The following is an 18910-nucleotide window of genomic DNA, read 5'->3' as shown; positions in this document are numbered from 1 at the left end:
TTCCCTGGAGCAAAAGGAGGGGAGCATCCTGATGACCCCTAGGGCAGATCTTGACCCCGGGTTCTTAGGTCATTTGGTCCCTCACTGTAAATACCCCCTCCCCCACCCCATCCCCCCAGGTCGCTGAAGGTGCTTTTCTTGCAGGCCAGGTGAGGGTCGCTGCAACCTGCACTGGCCCGGCCGATGGCTGAGAGTCCTTGTTGAGGTGGCTGCGGACCCAAGTCAGCACCACCGGGGGTGGGGGGCAGTGGCTTCTGCAGGCTGGAGCCTTTGCAGTGCTCACCCTGCCCTGGTCCAGTGGGTGGCCGGGGGCGGGAGCGAGAGGCACGGGCGGAGGAGGGCGGGGAGGGGGCGGCGCCTGGGAAAGGAGGCTCAGCTGGCGGCTGGAGGCGTTTGCTTCGGGAGCGGGTCTCAGCTGGAGCCGCAGGCCGGAGCCTCCTTGTCTCTCCTCTGGCCCAGTGGTGGCGGGGACACGAGCTGCTGGGGCCCGCGCCCAGCGCCCGCCAGTCATGGTGGGTCACCTGCATCTGCAGGCCATGGGGGACACGCGGGAGCAGAGCCGCGACGGCTTGCTGGACAGTCCCGACTCAGGACTGCCCCCCAGTCCCAGTCCTAGCCCTCCCTTCTATGCCCTGTCGCCGGGCACCTTGGACACCCGTGCCACCACTGAAGTTCCAGCGGTAAGACCTGGGGATCTGGCAGTGGGAGGGCCGTGCAGAAGCCATCGTGTTCTCATGCCTTCTGAGGCAGACGGGGAGTTGCACTGGGCTCACCAGGACCCACAGGCTGGAGTTTCGGGGTGGGTGCTGGCAGGCAGGAATACAGAGTAGTATTCTGATGCCCCAAAGTCTACTGACTTATAAGGGGGTGGCCTGCTGTGGCTCTCTGTCCGTGGGTCCCGTCGCAGCTGCCGCCTCCTACCTTGTTGACTTCCCAGGGCTGCTAAATGAAGACATTTTTGAAAACACAGCTCCGGTTGAAAGCCTCCATGGGCTTCGTCTTGTGGGTGTAGAAGTGGAGCTGTCCCCGGAGCTGGGACTCTAGGGGTTGGACACGCTTTGCTCTGGTGATGGGGCAGAGAGAGCATTCTAAAGCAAGGACTGGCTGAACAGAGCAGAGGTTATACATGAGCCCTGTGGCACGTCCCCAACTCTGTGGCTTGATGGCTTCCGCCGGGCTTGTTAAGGACTCTCCTGCCAAGGTGTGCAGGGCGCCCGCTGTAAGCCTTCGAGGCTCTAAGCAACGTCCAGCCCGCGTTGTCCTCCGGGCATTGACCCGATTCAGGGCACAATTTGGTTGTCAGAACTTTTCTTTAAATCTCCTCAGGTGGCTCAAGCATTGCAGGAAGTTTGGAGCCTGCCTTGAATTGAACTTCTGTGTTGATTTTGGGAGGGTGGGTGGAGCAATCCAGGACTTTAGAAGTTAATATAAGCGTGCAATGCTGTTCTGGGGTGGGGGTGGGGGGGACTTGTAGCCTTAATAGGCCATCACTCCTACAGTAGAGGATCTCCTGGTACGGGAGTGGTGGTGGGAAGAAATTCCAGGGAATATTTGGGAGGGGGGGCCAGGAAGAGGTCGCTCCAGTTCCGTGTGACCCAGAAGCCTCCTTCTGCAGGGCATTCTAGATACTTCCCATGCCTTCTGGGCCAGCCCGAGGTGGGTATGAGAAGAGCAAGCTGGGTTCACTCGTTTCCGGGCTAAGTAGGTGCCAGCCGTGGAGGTATACTGCCGTGGTCTGTGACTTTGTCTGGGCAGGGGAGCCTGGGGCCATACTGAACGACACCTGGTAGATGGTAGATGGCATTTGTCTCATGCCAGGGACGGGTCTCCCGACCTCTGTGTTTAAGTCTGTGAATGTTTGCTAGGCTTCGCTCCCCACGCTCTGGAGGAAGTTGAGGCACAGGGATGGTTAGAAAGTTGCCCAAAAGCTGCCCAGTAGAATAGAACCAGGGAACCCTGGCTCCCGTGTACATTCAAATCTGCCCCTGGTTTTCACTGTGTAGCGAGTCAACGGCCTTTTGATTATTTAAGCAGAAAAATTAAATGCATAGCCATAAGGTCCAGGTGCTGCTTGTCATCAAGAGAGGAGGCGGTAGCCATGGCAACCCCGCCCCAGGATTGGGGCCCTGCCCACCTGCCCATCTACCAGTTACTACCCACTCTCCAGGGTCCCCACCTTCTTGAGTTTCATTCCTTCCTTACTCTAAGGTCTAAAGTCACACATCCTGTTCCCCGCTGAGGCCCTAACTCTGAGGTCCAGGGGTAGGCAGGGTGACAATTGCCAATCAATTGGTTTGTCTATTGTGTGAGCTAAAAGAAGGCTGCCCACATCTGGGGGAAGCCAGTTTCAACTGGAAGAAGCTATAGGAAGGTGGTCAGGTGTCCCCTGGTGTCCTCCCTTAGCACTGTCATACTAGTGGGGAGCTACAGTCACCTTTGCTGTGTGACACGGAGCCAGGAGTGAATGGCCACCCTGTACATAGGTGGACAGTCAGGGAACGACACCTCAGAAAACCAGAGAGTGGATTTGTTGTGGACAGGGCTAACCGTGTCTCAGTATAAGAGGATGGAACATGCCAATGTCCTGTGGCAGAACCTAGATGAGAGGAGGCTCTGCTAGGCTAAGCCAAGGCTGGAAACTAATTTGGTTTTGGTGTTTTATTTTTAGACGTAGACTTGTGTCTTTTATTTTTTTATAAAAACAGTACCACGAGCTCCCAGGACACCCCCCCCCCAAATTAGAAGCCTCTTTCAGAGATGTAACTGTGGAAAGTGCTTGTGTGGAGGGCAAAGGGGCCCTGTGTGTGTGTGTGCGCGCGCGCGAGGTTTGCCCTCCCACATGGCCCCAGGAGAGCAAGATGTATTGGCTGGAACGGGGGCTGCTTGCCTGCTACCTTCACCCCAAGAATGCTCAGCCATCCAGGCAGGACTGAGACGAAAGCAGGCTGACCCTGGCTGCTACTCTGGGCTCCCGAGCTGGACTTCTGTGCCAGATGATAAACATCAGGTGGCCCCCACACCCCCATAATTCATCACAGAGCCATGGTGTGTGGGGCAGACTTGGCAGGGAGCCAGGTCCCGCTGGCTGAGAATAGGTCTGTGTCAGAAACGGGCTCCTAACACTTGACAAGCAGTTTGGGCATCGCCCCCGCCCCCAGGCACCCCTCCTCTTCTAGTTTTATGGCCCACAGAGGACTACAGGTGGCTTTCGGGATCTGACCTGGGGCAGCTCTCTGGGTATTTACTTAGACCACAACCTCCTGTGTGTGTGTGGAGGCGGGGCTCACTGTTGAGTGACAGGAGGTGACAAGAAGCAGAGTGGGTTAGACTCTCCCTCCCCAGGTTCTCCTAATTCGTAAGAAAACCTTGCTTCAGGACAGGATAGACTGTGCTTCTGATGACCCTGGACTATCAGGAGGGGCTGCTTCCTCCCCTCAGGTGGGTGCGGACCTGGGCCCTAGACTGAGCAGAGAGGGAAGGGCATGGTGGGTATGATTTCTTTGGGGGCTTTCCGCTGTGTTTAATAAAAAAGGGAGCCAAGGAGATGTTAAATGCAGAAGTACGGTGAGGTGGGAGGGGTGCCTCTGTGGGCCCATGCTGAAGCATCCCTTCCCCCTGAGGTACCAGCCACAGGACAGGAATAGTGTAAAATAGTTTATTTAAGGAAGGGGACTTGAGAAGGGAGTAGAGACAGGGAAAGACACACACACACACACGTACACACGCACGGGGAGAGGGAGAGAAGTGGCAGAGAGTAAGAGTTGAGAAGGGAGACAGGGAAAGACACACATACAGAGAGACACACAGAGACAGCCCCTTTATAGTAAGTCAGGCGTTCCAGGCTGTTGCCAGGTAACTTTCTATGAGGGGTGGTGCCTGGAGTCAGGAAGGATGGACGGACAGTGGATAGATGGATGGACAGACAGTGGATAGGCAGAGGACAAGGCTCAGTAGACCTGTGGAAGGGAGCCAGTATGTGGGGTGGGTAGAGAAGCCTGTTTGCAGAGGGAGTCGGGAGGCTGGCAGATCTGTCAGGGCCTCCTTCCAGCGGGGTCTCCATGGTCCGGGCCCCGTGGTTAGGGCACCTGCTGGAGCTTCATTGTGAAGAGCAGACAGGCCACACCCTGACAGGTGTCTAGGGACCCCACAAGCAGCCACCTTCTGGGGAAAGGACCCCAGTTGGGATGGCTGCCTCGAAGGTGTCACAAACAGTGTGGCTTGGAACAGAGGCCACCCCTCTCATGGGTCTGGAGGCCATACCACCAGAATCGAGGCCCGAGTAGGGATCCTTCCATGACTGGCAAAGACCATCCCCTGGCTTCTGGTGGTAATCCTCATGTCCGATGACAAATCTGGACTGTCTTGTGGCAAGGTGTGGTTCTTGGTGGGAGCCCTTGGCTGTGGCGTGCTGAGATGCTGTGGCAATATCTTCTGTCACTTTCATCCAACTCTGTTGTTTGTTTGTTTTTTTTTTTTTTTTTTTTTTTTTTTTCCGGAGCTGGGGACCGAACCCCGGGCCTTGCGCTTCCTAGGCAAGTGCTCTACCACTGAGCTAAATCCCCAACCCCCAACTCTGTTCTTAATGTCTCTGTTCCTAAGGACACTAGTCAGTCAGTGCGACCTCATACCTGTGGAGACCACATGACTGTTCCGGTCACAGCAGGGGGTTTGGGATATCAGTACCACTAGTCTTTCTAGCTTGCTGTGTGTGGGAACCCATCGTGGTGGCCTCTCCCTCTGTGCCTTTCTATGGTCCTTTCCTAGGTCTCCGCCACCGCCAGTAACAGCCCCTGCCTCCCGCAGGAAGGACAGGGATTTGTGTTGTGGCCCCCCCTTGCTTCACTTCCTCCTGGACCCAGGTTAGACTTAGCCCAAGTCTATCGCAGGAATTCCTGGTCGCAAACATATTCGACATGCAGCTAAGGACAGTCAGGGCCTAATTCCAGCCCTTGGGAAGGCGAGACAGGAAGACTGCTGGGAGTTCCAGGCCAGCCTGGTCTAGAGTGAGAGACTCCATTTAAAACAAACCAGAAGCTGCCAAGGGTGTCTTTGACCCCTTGCAAAATCTCCATGTAGCATTGAGCATTGATGGAGGTGGGGGGGCAAGAGTCCCTCCAGCAGCAGCCCGTGGGGCCGTTCCCCTCCTTCACAGATAGGGCTTACTGAATTAAGGATTTCCATGGGTTATGGCACTATTTTGGTCCCATGGCTGTACCCGCTCTGTGTCTTGGTTCAGCTAGGCTAGACCACCACCAGGTGGGGCCGTCTCTGTGTGGTACCTCGCTCTTGGCCATACTGCGTTATCGCTCCCTGTGGCTTTGGGTTTTCCCAGGGTGCCAAGCCCTGTGTCACCATATCTCTAGCCAGCCAGCAGTATTTACCATCACCGGGATGGGCAGTCAGTGGCTCATTATGTTCAGAACCTCGGCCCTTTGCCCTGGTCCCCACCTCACCCCTATCTGACCAGCAGTTAGTCACTGCCCTGGCTGCCCACGACTTTCTGCACTCAGGAAAAGGCAAGGCTGGGGTCAGGGCAGGGCCAGCTTGGGAGGGGGGTCCATTATGATTGGTAGGTGCCCTCAGACATTTCTTCTCTACCCTGATGTCCCAGAGCTGCAAGGGGACAATGAAATCCCCTGGGAACTGGCCATCCAACCCCTCAGCCCCACTGTGGGTCCCATTGCAGTTGGCACACTTCAGGTCACGTTGCAACTGGAGGTCTCAGGGTTCAGCTTATGTGTATGTGGGTACACAGTCTGGTACCCACAGGGACCAGCAGGGGGCATCAGTCCCCTGCAACCTGAGTCGGGTGTGTGCAAGCCACCACGGGGATGCTGGGGACTGAACCTGGGTCCTCAGCAAAGCAGTAAGTGTTCTTAACCACTGAACCATCCTGCCACGCCCCGCAGAGAATCTCCTTAGATGAAAACAGGGCTCCTGAACCCTGAGTGGCCACCCGTCTGGGATCTCCAGTGCCCTAGGGAGGCCCAGCAAGGCAGATGTTGTGATGTGAAGACTCCATTGTAGTCAGAGCCTGGGCTATGTGTCTGTGCTTCGTGTCTCCTGGGTGATAGTCAAAACCCCCCCCCATAGTCACTATGGAACTGTATCCCAACCTCTGGGTGGGGGCACTGTTTCTTACCCACTGCAGTTGAGCTTTTCCTGTGGGCTCTGCAGGCTGTAGGGTGAGGCTTTCTCAAAATAACCCTTAGCCAGGGTTTTGACTGCAGAAATCATCCATAGAGGGTAGCTAGTGGCTGCCACCCACTTCCCTTGGGATCTATGTCCAGTCAGTCACCCTGCCCTGGGCCTTAGTCCAGTGGATACCTGGGCTCTGTCCTATCTCTCGGGGCCTGCAGCCTCTCTGTGGGCGGCTGAACTGTTTTTCCAGCAGAGCCCTTTGAAGAGCTGGCTCCTTCCACTTGAACTGCTCTTTGTCTGACTGGCAGAGTCCTATGGGACTTCTGGCTGGAATGGGGCTACCGCAGGTTGGTCAAGGCCCAGGAAGCAGCCTCAAGAGTGTTGGGTTCCCTTTTTTACCTGTCGGTCTGTCTTAAGATTCTCATGTAGCCAAGGATAGCCATGAACTCTCTATACAGCTGAAGAAGCTCTTGAATTCTGATCCTCCTGATTGTACCTGCTGGGATTGCAAACCCCACCCCCCTTTGTTTATGGGGTTCTGGGAGTAGAGGCCTCATGCATGGTAGGCAAACATTCTAATGCCTGTGAGCCTTTCCCCCCAATTCCGGATGAACCAGAGGGCCAGCGGCCTGGGGATATGCATCCAAATGCCTACATCTAAAGCTTTAGTCCGTGTTCACACCTTTTCTCCTCCAAGGCCACATGGGACCTAGTGCTATACCCAGGTACAGTAGCAAATCAGCAGACTTACCTTGTGCATTTGGGGGAACACCAAGCTGCAAACAGTCTCTCTAGTATTATTTCCATAAGCACCTCATCTGGGAGCTTGGTGGCATGGACCAGTGCTGATGATGTCTCTCGCTCCTGAGGCTGCAGGGGGTCCCATGGGAGACAGGTGCCTCCCCCTGACTCAGGCACTATACATTAATCTCACTTAGGGTGCTGGTGTGTAAAGACAGCCATGCCCCTCCCTCCTGGGGTCATGCACAGGCCTATGGGTATGCCTGCCTGTCCCTCCCCCCATTCTCAGAACTGTGGGTAGCAGACAAATTGAGGTCCCCTGCCCTCTGTCATTTCTCCTCCTAGGCCACTTCCCTCTTCCCAAATCCCCCAGCCCTGGAGATGAGGTCCCGGCTGCTGCCTGTGTTCTTCGGGGAGAGCATCGAGGTGGACCCAGAACCCGCACACGAAATCCGGTAAGGAGGCCTTGAGCAAGGTGGGAGGGGCTTAGCTGGGAGCATCCTGCAGAGCTGGGTGCAGGGTGTGGGACGGGGCCCACCTAGCTAGCGGGAGGCGGGGCCGTGTGCAGACAGCCAGGTTGGCCCTCAACAACTCTCACCCCTCCCTGGTGCTGGTCCTCTGGAGGGTACCCACTGCTTGGTATCAAACCAGAAACCATGCAAGCAGCACTTATGTCACTGATTGGTCCCTCTGAAGGGGGATCACCTACCAGGAGGGGTCGTGGGGACTTTTAGTAGGTTTTCTGATGGTCAGACTATTGGGAGTACTTACTTTGCTCTCTCACACGGCCTTTGACATTGCTGGCCCCTGAATACTGATACGCTCCAATGCCACACATATTCCTCTATGGTCACAATCCACTGCCACAAAGCCACCACCCTAATAAAACTATTGTCCCAATTCTTTTTTTTTTTCTCCCCGGAGCTGAGGACTGAACCCAGGGCCTAGCAAGCGCTCTACCACTGAGCTAAATCCCCAACCCCCGTCCCAATTCTTTTTTTTTTTTTGTTTTTTTTTTTGTTTTTTTTTTTTTTTTTTTGGGGCTGGGGACCGAACCCAGGACCTTTCGCTTCCTAGGCAAGCGCTCTACCACTGAGCCAAATCCCCCACCCCCAATTCTTTTATATATTTTTCCCCTACTTTAGGGTCCAGCTGTCCAGGTTGCTTGTCACTCTTTAGTCTCCCAGCTGGGATTCTGACCCATCACCTTTGACCCCTTCAGTCAAGGTCAAGGGGGGGGTTCTGTGTAAGGCTAGCCACTGAGGGCGGCGGGCAACTCACCCCCTTCGTTACTGTCCTCCCCAGCTGCAACTCCGAGGTCACCTACGCCTCAGAGAGATACTTCCGCGACAAGATCTTCTACGCTCCGGTGCCCACGGTCACAGCCTACAGCGAGACCATAGTGGCGGCGCCCAACTGTACTTGGAGGAGCTACCGCAGTCAGCTGACCCTGGAGCCTCGCCCTCGGGCCCTGCGCTTCGGAAGCACTGCCATCATCTTCCCCAAACTGGCCCGCAGCTCCTTCCGCACCACGCTGCACTGTAGCCTCGGCCAGCCGCGACACTGGTACTCCTCCAGCCTGCAGCTGCGACGGTGCGGGGATCCCGCACCCAGTTCTGGCTGCCCCGATGTACTCTGAGGCGCCCAGTGGCAGAGGAGGAGCCGAGTGTGGGAGGGAGTCAGGAAAGAGGGTCAGGCGACCCCACAGGTTAGGCTGGCTGTGCCCGAGCCTAGAGGATTCTGTGAATGAATCTTTCATTAGTCTTTACAGACTTGATGGCCTTAGGGGCAGGGCCCAGCATGTCCTGGTGTGCCCTCGAGGCAAAGACAGCCCTATGTACCACAGGACACAGGGCACTCAGCCATGGTCTGGTTCCCAGCGTCATTCTTGGAGAGGCTTGTTTCAAAATAGGCCACTCCGAAGTGCTCTCCCCGGTTGAGAACCGCAGGTATGGAGGCTGAACTAGCTTACCTTGAACGGAGATGGGGCTACCCAGAACACATCCGTTGTCTGCTGTGCAGGGCACGTGTCCCCACAAGACACATTCCAGACTAGCTTAGAACTCTTGAGCCTCAAAGCTTTCGGGCAGGTGCCCAGGGAGGCTTCAAAGCTAATGACGGGACATCGCCAATAACTGCCTATGGCTGACTCTGGACGAGCCTACGGCAGGGCTCAGAACCCCAAGAGAAACTGCCTGCTTTTTCTTGGTTTCCCGTTCTTGCCTAGGATGGATCCTACAGCTATACCAGTTTTCGGCTCTTGCCCACAACCTGGTGCTGTCCCTTGGTGCCCAGGTTAAAATGAGTCCCCGAGTCCACTTAGAGGTGGAGACATCCCTTCGCCTCAACTGGAAACCTGCCTACTGCCTCTGTGGTGGCCCAGAGGGAAGGGACACACTTTGTGGGGCAAAGAGAACCTAAATGGACTGATTTCTGTCAATCTAGTAGCTTACCTGAAGTGCCCCCTGGTTGAAGAACAGCTTAAGAAATTAGTGAGTCATCGTAATAAACTGTACACACACAGCCAGGATGCCCTGTTTCTGAGATGCCTCCGGGGTCGGGAGGGAAACCGGATATGCTTGTACCCACTTTTCTTCCCACCTGACATTAGTATCTGAGGGAGCCTTTCTTCTCTGCTCTTGGGGGACAGGGAGGAACTAGAGATGGATTCTCTATGCCAGCCTCCGTCTCTCACCCCAAGAGCCTCAAGTGTGCTAGGTAAGGACCCTATCACCAATTTATAGTCATAAACCACAACTGTCTCCCATGCTGAGGGCTCTTACCTGTTTGAGAATATAGGGTCCCCAGGCTGTCAACTACAATGTGTGGAGCTTGGGGAAACCCCAAAATGAAGGAACAAAGGCAGGGGCTTATAAAGCACAATCCCCCAAGTATACCCCTTAGCAGTTCTCCTGTCCTGTGCTCAGCCAGGGGACCAAGAGATCGGGAGAATGAGATGCTAGGTCTGAGCGGATCCAGTCCCAGCCCTTGGGTGCTCCCCACCTTAAGGTCATATTCCCAGCTGCCCTGCCCTAGGGTGCTTTGTATTAAATGACCTTTCACCTGGCCCTCCAGTACCAGGCAAGAAGACCCTGTAGTGTCCCCAGAGTGCCCTCTGCCTCCAGGGTAGTAAGGCTGACAATCAGAAGGTGCCCAGTGCCGCTGGTAGGCCCCCTTTTTTATCTTTGAAGACAGGGTTTACTATGTAGTCCTGGCTGTCCTGAAATTCGCTCCGTAGACCAGGCTGCCCTTGAATCCAGAGAGCCATCTACCTCTGCCTACCAAGTGCTGGGATTAAAGGTACGCTCCACCATGCCCAGCTTGTGGGCGATGCTTCTTTATGCTGCAAAATGTGTGAAAACTCTGTAGTCCTCATGCCTACAGGACACTTGGTGAATCCTATTCTCACCAGCCAGACTTGTGCCCTGGCCCTCAGGACACCTTGCCGTCTTCCTGGGCAGGAGAAAACCTTGGTCTGGAGCCTGGCCCTGTTCATTCACCCTATCACAGCATCTCCAAAAGGGGGGGGGTGAGAGAGAGAGGAGACAAAGAGTGTGAATGTGTGTGTGTGTGTATGTAGAGGGGTTAGGGGTTGTGGGGTTCCCAGGAAGGGTGTGGGCTAGGGACTCCGAGATTGATAGAAGCCACAGCTGGATCCCCACAGCTCCCTGGAGAATCCGTACCAACTGACCGAGGTTCTTTCGTTGGCCATGCTAGCCTCTCTTGGCACTGTTTCAGATCCCTGGACTAGCTGCCAAGGCTGAGGGACCTGTGTCTTTCCACACAGGCCACGCATGGCTTTCTTTCCTCAGGCTCCTAGCAACCTGTACACCTTGTAACTTACCTTGTTCACAGCAGGGAAAGAGCCGTGAGGCCTCCGCCATCACCACAGCTGGTCTATAGATGGGCAGGCTGGTGGGGCCACCTCCGAGCTCTACTGGCCACTTCAGGGCCTCTTACCACAACCCTTGCCCTTGAGCCTCATTGCCCCACCTTGTAGAGTGCCCTACACTAGGCTTGGATGCCTCTCTCCACCCTCCTCTTCCTCTTTGTGAGCCCAAACCGTTTAGAAAACCAGCCATGGCCTTTCTTACAAATTCCTGTTCTCACCCTGGTTTTTAGGTGTCTGTGATCAGGCCTTGAGTCACTTTTCTTGCGCAGGCTATGTCCCCCACATCCTGTCTTTTGAAGGCTGACACTTCTAGGAAGCCCCCGTTGACTGCCCTGGCTTGTGTTTCTGAGTCATGCCCAGGGGACCAGTGCGTATCTGACCGGTGGGCAGAGCTCTCCTTTGGGGAAGGGATCAGGCTGTATCTGGCTTGATGCAGGATTAGAGCTCTCTGTATTAAGAGACACAGAGGGGTTGGGGATTTAGCTCAGTGGTAGGGCGCTTGCCTAGGAAGCACAAGGCCCTGGGTTCGGTCCCCAGCTCCGGAAAAAAGATTCCAAAAAAAAAAAAAAAAAAAAAAAAAGAGAGACACAGAAGAGAGAGCATGGGTGTTCTCAGAGAAGGGTGGACCCCAGCTGGACTTTGCTAGTGTCCAGATGTCTTCTTGGGAAATAAGGGTGGGGAGAGGTCATATGCGCCCCCATTTTAAAGGTGGAGCGAGGACAGGCTGGTTACAGCTAGGGGACGGAAGAAACCCTCCAATGGCACACAACACTCCATAAGCTCCTCCTTCACTTCTCTGTCACGGTCTGGGCCTCAGAAACAGACAACGGAGACATGATTTCCCGTCTGACAGGCAGAGATGGGGCCGGAGCAAACAATGGGGCAGCTCAGACCGGTTCTAATCTGAGACACCACCACATCGTGAACTGGTGTGACAAATCTGTCCAGGAGGAGCTGGCTGTGTCCAGGGTGAGGCCCATACCACCACCTGGCTGCTGGCTTCTGTACTGCAGTCTAGATGCAGGCTGAGCCCTGCTGGGTCAGCTTGGTACAGGCCTACCTGCCTGATGGCTTCCAGGCCTTTTGCTCATGTCTGACAGGACAAACTCAGGGCAACTTGGCAGTCCCTGGAGGATGCAAATGCCTCTCCACACTCCAGCTCAGCTCTCCCAGGCAGCTGGGAGGTGGTGCCAGGGACAGCGATACATACATCCACCGGAACCTATCCTTCCAACTCCCTTCAGAGTCATTCCCCTGCCCATGGCTGCATCAGATCCCTGGCATTCTCCCAGTTATGAATCCCCTTTCCCTTATCAGACCCAGTAACCCCCACTCACCTGCCAGCAGAACCAGGGTGGGTTTCATTCTGGAGACTTGGGACAACCTACTGTCATAGCATCCCTGTCTGTCTAGGCTTGGAGTTGAGGAGCAGGGCAAGCCCTTGGCAGGAAGAGTGTGTTTGACTCTGTCAGAGGAAGATTCTCATGGGAGCCTACATGGTTGGCTCCTCACACCCTTCTCATTGAATGGCTGGCCTCTCAGGGCACCAAACCAGCTGGTAGTGGTGGCAGCAGGGTTAAGTGGGTTCAGCCCAGGTCAGTGGGGAAGCACTAAGAAAGGGAGCCTCCTTCCTTGTAGTAATTAAACAGTGAGAAACAGAAACTTTCTAACAGCCACTGCTGAACTCTGGAAATATCCCATGCCTCTAGCACCGAAGTGGGTTAATGATGTCTCTGATGCCCTTGCAGACTCTAGAGCCAGGTTAGGGACAGCAGGCTGGGCTGTCACAACATGTGCAGAGGGTATGTATGGATGCAGAGGCTCAAGCCCCAAGGCTGAGGCAGATCAAGTGTCTCAGCTTGAAGACTGAACGTCTTCTCGGCCCTGCTACGAGAGGCGATGTTATGGTTGGTTTAAATGTCATCCTGTCACAAACGAGGTGAGTAGGGAGCCGCACCTGAAGATCTGTCCTGATGGCTTCTTTGTGGGAAGGCACACCTGGATTGGGGGCGGCACCTTCAGGAATCAGCCAGATAAAAAGGGTTTGCCAGGGGACTGGAGAGATGGCTCAGTGGTTAAGAGCACTGACTGCTCTTCCAGAGGTCCTGAGTTCAAATCCCAGCAACCACATTGTGGCTCACAACCATCTGTAATGGGATCTGATGCCTTCTTCTGGTGTGTCACTGAAGACAGTGACAGTGTACTCGCATACATTAAAAAATAAATAAATCTTAGAGGAAAAAAAAAAGGTTTACAGAGGGAGATCCCTTTGCCCGTCGCTTAGTGGCCCTGCCTTGTTGATGCCGTGGCCAACTCTGTGGCTGGTGACAGTACAACTAGGCTTTCTAAACTTTCCTGGTGGACTAGCGGCTCTCTGGAAACCTCAGTGAGGCTCTGCCTCGTGCACTCAGTGACTAAGGGCCGTCGCCCTGCAGTGAGAAGAAAGCTGCTCTGGGAAATCTCCGAGGCATTCAGGTTCTCAGCGTCGTGGGTGGGGCCTGGCTGCTGTTACTAATTTAAAGCTCACTGAGGGGCTGCAGTGACGCTTTGGTGGTTAAGAGTCCCGGGTGCGGGGTTGGGGATTTAGCTCAGTGATAGAGCACTTGACTAGGAAGCGCAAGGCCCTGGGTTCGATCCCCAGCTCCAAAAAAAAAAAAAAAAAAAAAAAAAAAGAACCAAAAAAAAGAGTCCCGGGTGCTCTCCAGGCGACCCAGGGTTCAGTTCCCAGCACCCACGCTGGTGGCTCAGAGTCATCTGTGTCCAGTCTGGTGTCTGTAGGCACGCGTGTGGTGTAGCTATACACACAGACCTAACATTAATACGGGTGAAATAAAAATAAAACAAGTACTTCTAAAACGCTTATTCTTTTTTTTTTTTTTTTTTTCTTTTTTCTTTTTTTTGGAGCTGGGGACCGGACCCAGGGCCCTGCGCTTCCTAGGCAAGCGCTCTACCACTGAGCCAAATCCCCAACCCCTAAAACGCTTATTCTTAATAAATTCACACACACACACACACCCCTCCGAGCAGTGGTTCTTTCTCAACCTGTGGGATGCAGCCCCTTAGAGCTCGAACAACCCTTTTAACAGGGGTCACACACACCAGCTGTCCTGCTTATCAGACGTTTATACTACGATTCATAACAGTAGCAAAATGGTCGGGGGGGGGTCACCACAATATGAGGAACTGTATTAAAGGGGTCACAGAATCAGAAAGGTTGTGAACCACTGCTCGCTCTAGAGAACCCTGACTAAAACAGGCACCAAGGCTCTGAGTTTCTTAGCTCAAACCCAAAGAGGCCGGTGTGGTCATCTTGGTCAGGCCGGAGAATACTTACCACCTACACAACACGACAGGCAGGATAAGTACAGGGCACAGCAAGAAGCAAGAGTCACCCAGGAGACCCTTGCTGTGGGTGTGACTGCTGGACATTAACACCCACAAGCAATAACCCTAGAGGCTAAGCCTCAGGCAAGGACCCTGATGCCTAGTACGAGACAGTGATCTCCACCATGTAAATACCACACATTGTCACTGTGGAGAAGGCCTGCCCCCTTCACCACAAGCATAAACGACTGTACTCCTGTTATGGGTGTGAATGCCCAGGAGCTTCTCCACAGGTGTGAACACCCCCACACGGTCACCACAGACAAGCACCTGCCGGCTTCCCCACGAGTGTGAACACCCCTGTACAATGACCCCAGGTGTGAATAGCCAATGTGTTCCCCATAGGTGAACACCCAGCGTGCTCTCGACGATACAGGTACCTGGTGGCTTCCTCACAGCCGTGAATACAGGTTGCCCTCTGGTGGCACCGTACCCTGGGGTCAATGCTCACTGCTCAGTGCCGACCTTAAGGAACACTGCCCTTGACTCTTGTGGTGGCCTGCTGCCCAGTGAGAAGCAGAGTAGAATCTTTGTAACTGGAGTATAATTTGCTTTTTAATTGGAACAACATGTGTAAATGACAGAATGCCGCCGTGCAGAGAGCGGCCACAGAATACGCATCAAGTCCATTCTGCCCAAGGAAGGGAGGGGGAGGGCACAGTGCTGTGTGCCAGAGCCCCTGCCCCCCAGTCCTGCGTATGGTGGGGCCACCGCCTTGGCCGGCACATGCCTCTGGGACAGGAAGCAGAGACCATGCACAGCGGCAGTAACACGGGTGAGTCCTTCCTTGTGTGAAGCGACTGAATTAACTCATTGAAGGTATCAAAAATATACCCTGTAAGCCAACACCATTTACACCTGCCTTCCCCGCCATCGCCATAGCGACAGGCCGGGAATGAACGGTCCGGTTCCTGCAAACATCCGTGCCCCAGGCCATGCCTGGCCCCTTGTGCACCCACCTGGTCTGATGGGCTCCCAGTCTTGTGGGCTGGGTGGCCTTTGGGGACTGCGATGACAGCGCTGGGGCAGGATAAGCTGGGAACGTCTGTCTGTCCAGAGCGCGAGTGGGCTGGGGGCAGAGGGAGGGGCAGGGCCGCGAGCTCAGCTTAGACTTTGGTTCCAAATGCGGTAAGGGGCGAGGCAGTGGCATGGAGGTGCCTGGTCATCCTGTGTTGGGTCCCCGCTGCCCCAGATGCACGCGTGCAACTGACACACGATCACTGTACCCCCTCTCCCGGCCCGCTGGCCTCCCTCCTGTCCACTCCCCTCTCGAGCACCAGGTAAACATCCCCTGAGTGTAAGGTCACTGCGCAGGGCCAGCCCGGGGCGGGAGTCTTAGTTAAGGCTTTAGACAGGCAGGATGCCAGCTCTGGATGGACAGATGAGTGGATGGACGGACGGATGGACGCGCAGGCAGACTCAGGGGCTCCTTCCTCAGTCGGGGGAGTCGGCAGCTGTCTGCTCCATGCTGGGCTGCTTCTGCCTCGTGCAGGGACCTGGCACCGCTCCCCCCCAATCTGTGGTCACTCGCTGTCCGAGAGTGTCTCGTACTGTGAACACAGCAGTGGCTTGGGCTCCTCATCCCAGGCATGGTGGGGACCAGCTAGGGGCCCGCTGCCTGCGGCGAGGCCAGGTGGGGGTGGGGAGGCCATGACACCTGCCTGTAGCCTCATAATCAAAGGGTTGTAGGGGAATGGCGTGGACCCTGTGGGAAAGATGGGAGAGTGGTGGAGAGGGCTCTGCCAGTAGCCACCTCAGGACCCAGTCTACCACACAGGAAGCTCGAGCCTGGGCCTCTTAGGCCAGCGGCCATTTGAGTTTCTCAAAACCGGCCTTCTCCCTTTGCCTCTGAGCTAGACAGCCCTAACCACCTTTGACTCGGCTGTGGTAACGTTTTCTTCTTCTGCCTTCTGCTTTCCTGTCAAAATCCTACGTGCCTGACAGGCACTGTCCCCCTGTGTGACCAGCCCTGACTGGAAGGCCTGAGGAGATGTACGGGACCCTCTGAATGTGTGGCTTCCTACACCCTTCCTTGCTAGGTGGGGACCAGGGACCACCTCCCCCGGGTAGCCCAGGGAACCCCATGTCTACATCTCTGCCCCTAGCTGATACCCACCTGCAGATGAGGGCCGGTCCTCCCACACACGGTTTGTGAGTGGTGTTCGGCGATTGCAGTCGCCCTCCGAGTGTACTGAGGAGACAGAAGGTGGTCGGTCTCCGGGTGCCAGGCCTGGCGCTGGCGACTTGGCTTTTCGGCTGCTGGGTCTGCCAGAAACCTTGGCTTTCCCACCACCACCTGCAGGGGACAAAGTGGGAAAGGGCTGAGTTAGATGGTGTTGACTGTGGGTCACCCACACCAGCACGGAGGAGGGGGAGTGGGGCCAATTCTGCCTGGGGGAGCCACCTGCCTCCTAGGGCCCCAAACAGAAAACTAGTGTGAGAAACCCTGAGCCAGGAGGCTAAGAGGTCTACCAGATGGCCAGAGCCAGCCCTAGGCATAGAGAAAAGAGGAACGAATATTTGCTATGAGAGAGGTTGCTGACTATTCCCTTAGCTGCCCCCACCAGGCTGTACCCCTCACTGAGGAGTGTCAGATCTTGGCTGGAGGACAGACACTGCCCAAGACAGCATTCAACTGTGCTAGACTGAAGGCCTCTACTGATAGGGCCAGACCCCGAGGCTGGCTGGCCTGACCCTAGAAGGGGACAGCAGAGCACCTCTTTGCTTGTGTTTGCTTGGGAACAGAGAGTGCTGATGGGCACTGGAAGAACGGGGAGCTGGCCTCGTGCTGCCTGGCCTTCAAGGGGTCATGCCCCCACTAGACTCTTCCCAGCAGCAGCCCCAGCCGCACATGGTGGGCCTGGCCACCTTGATCCCTGTCCACACAGCAGGGGAGGAAGGGGCGGGATGTGGGGAGTGGTGTGAGCACGGGGAAAGCAGCGGTGCTGGGGGCGAGGGGGGCGCCCTTCGCAACATGGGGTGTCAGACCAGCTTTGGATTAGCAAACTAGATGTCAAACACGCACAAAAATAAGGTCACAGTCTCCCAAGCTTGAGGGGGAGGTGAGAGGATTAACAACACCAGGGTAAGGAGGGACACAGCCGGGCGGGCGGGCGGGCGGGCGGGCAGGGGCAGGCCTGCAGACCTGGCGAGGTGAGTGGGTGGTCACTCCGTCCGTCAGCAGTGGTTATGGGCATAGCGGCAGCGGGCAGACTGGCACTGGCATTCAGAGGGTTAAAAGCATTGGCGCCGAGCGGCGGGGGCTCTTCCCACTGATCATATTTACCCATGAGTGCCTTTCTAATAATGGCCTCTAGCCCCATGTTGGTGCTGGCGTGTTCTTGCACCGCCTGGCTTCTACAGGTCATAAGGCCTGGGAGAGAGACAGACAGACACACAGGGGGGCGGGGGCCGGGGAGCCAGAGGGTTGCGAGAGATAGAATGAGGAGGGAGGAGAGAGAAAGAGACACAGTGAGCACACATCTGCGAGCATCGTCCGTCCCTCCAGCCCGCCTCTGTGTGTAGGGTGCGGATGGGGTCCCTAACTGCCCCCACAGCTCATGGCTGTTGCAGGGAGGGGTCTGGGGCAGCCGGAGGGTCCCCAGCCCTGTTCCTACTCTACACCCCAATCGCAGCTGGGTCTATTTATTCCATTTTGACTGTAAGTGGATGTCTAAGAAGAGGCAGGGGCAGGCTGTGCTATGGAGTTAAGCCAGAGCTAGGTGCTAGGGACGGGGATAGAAGTCCAGCTGGGGTCTTCTGGTGGGTAGGTTCTAGGAAGGGATGTGGGGACGAAAGGAGACCAGAGAGGACCCCCTGTTGTTCCCCTTTTCTCAGGGGTTAGGAACCTCAGCCTGCCTGATTCCCCCTTAGCTAGGCTTGCCCCCCCCCATTTCTCCCCACAGGAGCCAGAGAAAGGTAGAGCTGGGTACAAGGGATGGGGGGGTCACAGCCATGCAGTTATGTGCGTGCGAGGACAGGGTAGCGCTTAACAGGTGAAGGGCCACTCCAGCCCTGGCTGGCCCGACCCCATGACAAGGACAGAGTAGTCAAATCAACACACTGGCCTCGAGAGATGTTTGCAGCCTGCACTGAGCCTCTGCAAAGCCTCTCCGGTTTCCTTTCTCTCCCTCTCATGAATTGTGCTCTGGGACTTTCTGCAAATGCCAGGGTGGGGAGGCATCTCTTTTCAGTGGATGCTTCCAGAACCTCCCGAGAGCTGGAGCCTCATTAGGAGGCCTGGAAACCCAGCTATTTACGAGGCTACGGCAGGAGCATAGCAAGCTTGGGGCTAGCTTAGTCTACAGTGAGTTCAGTCCAATCTGTGCCGGCCTGGGCAGCTGAGGAGACCTTCACTCGGCAGAGGAGGGCTGGGCTGTAGCTCTCCACAGGGAGGACACTTGCTTAGTGAATGCAAGGGTCTCGCCTCAATCCCAAGTACCCACAAAACTGCTCCAAACCCAGGCTGCAAAAAGAACCAAACACTGCCAAGCTACACCTCATCAACCACCCCCCAAAACCAAACAAATGAAACAAAACACACAACAATAAAAAACCCCCAAATCACCACCACCAACAAAAACACAAACAACGACATCATCGGCAGGATTCCCAGCCTATGCCACTGGCCAGTTTCTGGTGCCCCGTGAACCTCCAGGCTACCAAACCTTGTAAAAATCACATGGCCGAAACGCGGGTAATGTAAAATAGCCAGGCTTCTGAGGATGGAAGGGACAGTCACTTCCTAATCCT

The 18910-nt window shown here is 55.5% G+C and overlaps 2 protein-coding genes across 2 annotated transcripts in view; one reads left to right on the top strand and one right to left on the bottom strand.

Moving 5' to 3' along the window:
- Positions 1–391: 391 nt before the first annotated feature.
- Positions 392–9405, top strand: Rflna (refilin A). Its single transcript, XM_032886744.1, has 3 exons — positions 392–680; positions 7228–7337; positions 8188–9405. Exons 1-3 carry the CDS (start codon positions 510–512, stop codon positions 8519–8521), a joined length of 615 nt encoding a protein of 204 aa, XP_032742635.1. The 5' UTR covers positions 392–509; the 3' UTR covers positions 8522–9405.
- A 5280-nt stretch (positions 9406–14685) lies between these two features.
- The window catches only part of Ncor2 (nuclear receptor corepressor 2), a 108319-nt gene continuing 104094 nt past the window's right edge, over positions 14686–18910 (bottom strand). Inside the window, exons 46-48 of the mRNA XM_032887252.1 lie at positions 17304–17531; positions 16275–16454; positions 14686–15863 (exon numbers count right to left, since the gene is read on the bottom strand). Coding sequence (XP_032743143.1) covers positions 15682–15863; positions 16275–16454; positions 17304–17531 — 590 coding nt within the window. The 3' untranslated portion in view covers positions 14686–15681. The remainder of the gene's footprint in view (positions 15864–16274; positions 16455–17303; positions 17532–18910) is intronic.

Source organism: Rattus rattus, chromosome 16 (genome assembly GCF_011064425.1).
Source record: "Rattus rattus isolate New Zealand chromosome 16, Rrattus_CSIRO_v1, whole genome shotgun sequence".
NCBI classification, from domain to species: Eukaryota; Metazoa; Chordata; class Mammalia; order Rodentia; family Muridae; genus Rattus; species Rattus rattus.
This window is presented reverse-complemented; position numbering and strand designations above follow the sequence as displayed.

Bases quoted from the DNA above. Each gene is read 5' to 3' on its own strand.
- Rflna (XM_032886744.1), top strand. From the start codon at position 510: ATGGTGGGTCACCTGCATCTGCAGGCCATGGGGGACACGCGGGAGCAG. The intron at 681-7,227 runs GTAAGACCTGGG...TTCTCCTCCTAG, and splicing joins CCACCACTGAAGTTCCAGCG to GCCACTTCCCTCTTCCCAAA. The intron at 7,338-8,187 runs GTAAGGAGGCCT...TGTCCTCCCCAG, and splicing joins GAACCCGCACACGAAATCCG to CTGCAACTCCGAGGTCACCT.